General features: G+C 38.4%; 1 protein-coding gene across 1 annotated transcript; it reads left to right on the top strand.

Annotated features, from left to right (window-relative positions):
* The first annotated feature begins 69 nt into the window (after positions 1-69).
* LOC102310287 (zinc-binding protein A33) lies at positions 70-3105 on the top strand. The gene is made up of 6 exons (XM_005914356.2): positions 70-692; positions 826-921; positions 1003-1233; positions 1332-1354; positions 1540-1658; positions 1809-3105. Exons 1-6 carry the CDS (start codon positions 291-293, stop codon positions 2315-2317), a joined length of 1380 nt encoding a protein of 459 aa, XP_005914418.1. The 5' UTR covers positions 70-290; the 3' UTR covers positions 2318-3105.
* The last annotated feature ends 1354 nt before the right edge of the window (positions 3106-4459 follow it).

Here is a 4459-nt window from a genome sequence, read left to right on the forward strand (position 1 = left end):
TGTGATTGTCTCACAGGGTCAAACAAAGCTCCTCCCCCAGTGTTTTTTTCTTCTTAGTGGATAGGAAGAAAGAAATTACATCCGCACCCACAGCTGTCCTACGTATGTTGATTTTCAAAAGAATAACAAGATAGATAATCCATAAAAAATAATCCATTAAATAGTTGTTAAGGTCAGTTAATAAGAGTTTTTGAAGCTGCGTCAACTGTGAGTACTAAATTTGAGCAAACTGGGGTGACTCTTTGAAAGTGAAAGTGAAAGTAAGGTTGCTTAAGGAAAAAAACGGCAAAATGGCTTCTAATGTATCACAGTCTGAGCTGGACTGCATCTGCCCTGTTTGTTGTGATATATTTAAGGATCCTGTTATCTTGCTGTGTGGTCACAGCTTCTGTAAGTACTGTCTTGAGGAGTGGTGGAGGCAGAGTAGCCTTCAGGCTTGCCCGGTCTGTAAAGAAATATTTCCTATGTCTCGGGCACCACGTAACCTGGCACTGAGAAATCTCTCTGACAACCTGAGAAGAGAGAGGAGTCAGGCTGCATCAGCATCTAAGGAGCTCTGCAGTCTGCACGACGAGAAACTCAGACTCTTCTGTCAGGATGACCAGCAGCTCATCTGTGTGGTTTGCAGGGATTCAAAACAACATAAGAAACACAACTGTGTCCCCATCAACGAAGCAGCAGAAGAGCACAGAGTAAGCAGTGCATGTATATTTGTTTTTAATTTGGTAGTTAACAAAAGTTAACAAATGTTTTGTAAATAATCTGAGTGAAATCTAACTAAGTGATCTCCGTATACTATGTAATAATTATTCACTTTATTTATAGACTAAAATCAAGATTGAGGTGATGCACTTAAAGAGCAAACTGGGGACGTTTGAAGCAGAAAAACTCAGATATGATAAAATGGCTAACCACATTAAGGTAAGTTACAGACATACAATGTTATTGAAGCTTAAGCAAACATTGTATCTTGTCTTCCATCAGAATTGTGTTTCTCCTCAGCTCCAGGCCCAGGATACAGAGAAGACCATCAAAGGAGAGTTTCAGAAGCTTTACCAGTTCCTGAGAGCAGAGGAAGCTGGGAGGATAGATGCAGTGAGGAGGGAGGCAGCACTCAAGAGTCAGACAATGAACCTGAAGATCGTAAACATGACTGCTGAGATCTCCTCACTTAGAGACAAAATCAAAACCTTAGAGGGGGAGATGAAAGCTGGAGACATGGCATTTATGATGGTATGTGTGGTAATCAATACTTTTGATTTAAATTTTGCCATCTAACAAAATCTGAAGTACAGATTTTAAAAATAATTTCTTTCCTCTTTATTTGATAGAACATCGAATCCACTATGGAGCGGTAAGTACAAGAAACTGCTGGTTAATGATGTATTCAAGTATGAAAATCTGTCCATCATAACCACTCACTTCTCTTTGAGTGACTACATGTGAACAAAAAGGCAAAATAAATCACATAAATCAAATAAAAATCAATGGCGGTGCATTTGATTTGTTTTGTTTAGTTTTGTTTGACCATTCTTTCAGATCTCAGTGCACACTCTCAGATCCAGTCACTCCATCAGGAGCTCTGATCGATGAGGTCAAACACCTTGGGAAACTGCTCTTCTCAGTCTGGATAAAAATGAAGACTCTAATCCAATACAGTAAGCAAAATATTGTTGTTTCTGACTCCCCTTTTTGACCTTATATCTGAAGTACCTGGGACTTTTGCAAGTACCTGTTGAATGTTTTCATTAAGTAAAAGAACAGGGTGTTGTACTAAAACCTTTTATTCCTATTTCTTTACCTAATAGCTCCTGTAGTTATGGATCCCAACACTTGCTCCCAGGGAATGACTGTATCAGAACATTTGACAAGTCTAACATCATGTGATTCTACATTATTTCCTGAAAACCCTGAAAGGCTGGATGGTTCAGATATTCTTGGATATGAAGGCTTTAGTTCTGGAAAGCACAGCTGGGATGTAGAGGTAGATGGTTACTGGACTGTTGGTGTGGCTGCTCGAACCAGTGTTTCTTATTCTAAAAAGATCTGGGGCATCTATGTGTGTATTTGCGCTAACATTCTGTTTGAAGTTACACCAGAAGACATTGACAAACAGGTAATGGAAGATTCATTTCCTCAGAAGGTCAGAGTGAACTTAGATTATGACAAAGGAATACTATCATTTTTTGACCTTGGCCAGAAAGTGCCCATACGTACCATCAGATACACTTTTACCGAAAAACTCTTTCCATACTTTCGCGGTAAGACAAAAATTCTTCCACCTGAATTGTCAGTAGGGATAACACAAGTAAAATAGACATTCTGCAAAACTACAAAGTCCTCATAAATTAAGGACTCATTTGAAACTCTCTTTTTTGTAATGTTGTGGATATTTACAATGTAACCAAAATTTTCAGTGATTGAATGTAATAGATATACAGTATTTCCACAATGCCCCATATTGTGGCTAATATCAGTCTACATGTATACATAGTACATGAATGAATGGTTATGAGGTAATACCACATGACAATAGTGTACGACAATCTCGCTCTCTTTTTCAGTCTTTTCACCACTAAAACACTCCCATGTATGAATCCACAGCCGTGCTGATACTGAATCTCGGTGGTATTACAGCTGGAATGCCTGCTATGTTTTTTCAACTAATGAAAGAATGAAGAAAAACAAACAGAGGGGCCAAATTAAAAGAGAAAAGGGATCGAGAGAAGAAAACACTGAGGGAGAAAAGGGAAGAATGGAAGAACGGTGCATACGGCTTCATTTAGTCTGGACTCCTCTGCATGTTTTACACGAGTCTGAGTCTGCTTTTGTCAGAGCTAATGAAGGTTCGAGATGGAGAATGACTGACAAGCCTGCTTAACTGTGGTTGTGAGGGAATTATGTTTGAATTACTTTAATTTGAGAAACGTGTATTTTTCAGATTTATATGAAGGGAATTTTGCTTTTGCTATTTTGAAAGTTGTTTTAATCATCAGTATATTGTTCATATTTTCTGAGTTAAAATTGATTTGTAAATGTACAAACCTTACTGCAAACTCAATTGTGACAAATTTCAATTTCTGGAATAAAAATGTGTTTCCTCTATGATTTGTTGTTGTTGTTGTTGTTGTTTGCTCACACTGTTTTCCCTACACAGTCAATTTCTTTAAAAGTGTAGCAACTGTTTTTCTCTCTCAAAATCCCCTTTAAATAATCAATCATTTGATATTTGAACGGAGAACACCCGAAGCCACTGAGCAGAATATGTAAAATGTTATTTTAAAGGAATTTCTCTTTAAATCAAATCTGAGAACTTTCAAAGCTCAAGCCGTTGTTTTTGTAAGTTCGTGGACATTAGTGTTGTCCCAAAACATTACAGAGAAAATCAATATTTTTTTTTTAGCACCAGTTGATTTCCTTAAATAAATTAAGAGGGACATAAATATAATCGTTGTGTGTATATTGTACATGGGATTCAAACATGTAGGTACTTTATGTGAGTGTGCTGTTCATAAATCACTGCGCACAGGTCAGAGGTAAAGAAGCACCGAACTAATGAAGCAGGACAAAGATATCAAAAGTGGAGCAATGATGTTTATGAGATTGACAACACGGCTCCGAGCAGGAGTGGTAACAGTAAGCAGGTCACACGTTTAGATGGGAATAGAAAGAAAACAGACGAGACGAGCAAAGGGAGGGGAGAGATGTGCCAACTGCCCTGAGGTTGGAGACATAAGATCTATAGTACTTTGGACCAGCGCCTCTGTAGTCACACTTGGCTTGGCTTCTGAGGAGATGACAGTGTGTCTCAGTGTATGTGCTCAGTTGGTGATGAAAGAGTTGCAAATGTGCAATACTGTGCCAATTTTCTAAAGAGCCCTTGTGGAGATTTAGATTATTTATCATGGTATCATGATATCATCAGGTATCATTTGAGTGACCTCAGATTCAGTCTGCAACATGGAAATGACCTCAAACATGCAGGTTGGTCCTGAATACACTATATGAATAAAATGCCTTATAAAAGTATTGAAAAGTACTAGGCCACACCTCTTGATCTTTGAATCCTGGTCCTAATGCCACAACATCAAGCACCTAACCATACACTGTGCCTTTACAAATATTTGCAAAAGAATGGGTCATTCTAAAGAGCTCAGCAAATACAAGAGTGATACTGTAATATGATGCTAATATTGCCCGTAGATAATCCATTATCAAGTATCAAGTCGTATTAGTGCAGACTCAGCAACAAAGTTACAGAGCAGGTATTGTTATCAGCATAAAAACTGTGCACTGGGAGCTTCATGGCATGGATTCCATGGCTAGGCAGTTCCTATAAATGCAATGTAAGTGGTCCACTACTTTTTCCCTTGTAGTGTAGTTTGAGCGACAAGAAGAAGTTCAGCAACAGATAGTATGGTCTCCACAGAGCCGTGTGTAGTCCCAGACTCACTGAGTC

The sequence above is a fragment of the Haplochromis burtoni genome, unplaced genomic scaffold (genome assembly GCF_018398535.1).
Source record: "Haplochromis burtoni strain Fernald_Lab_line unplaced genomic scaffold, NCSU_Asbu1 Contig_8, whole genome shotgun sequence".
NCBI classification, from domain to species: Eukaryota; Metazoa; Chordata; class Actinopteri; order Cichliformes; family Cichlidae; genus Haplochromis; species Haplochromis burtoni.

Bases quoted from the DNA above. Each gene is read 5' to 3' on its own strand.
- LOC102310287 (XM_005914356.2), top strand. From the start codon at position 291: ATGGCTTCTAATGTATCACAGTCTGAGCTGGACTGCATCTGCCCTGTT. The intron at 693-825 runs GTAAGCAGTGCA...CTTTATTTATAG, and splicing joins AAGCAGCAGAAGAGCACAGA to ACTAAAATCAAGATTGAGGT. The intron at 922-1,002 runs GTAAGTTACAGA...GTTTCTCCTCAG, and splicing joins AAATGGCTAACCACATTAAG to CTCCAGGCCCAGGATACAGA.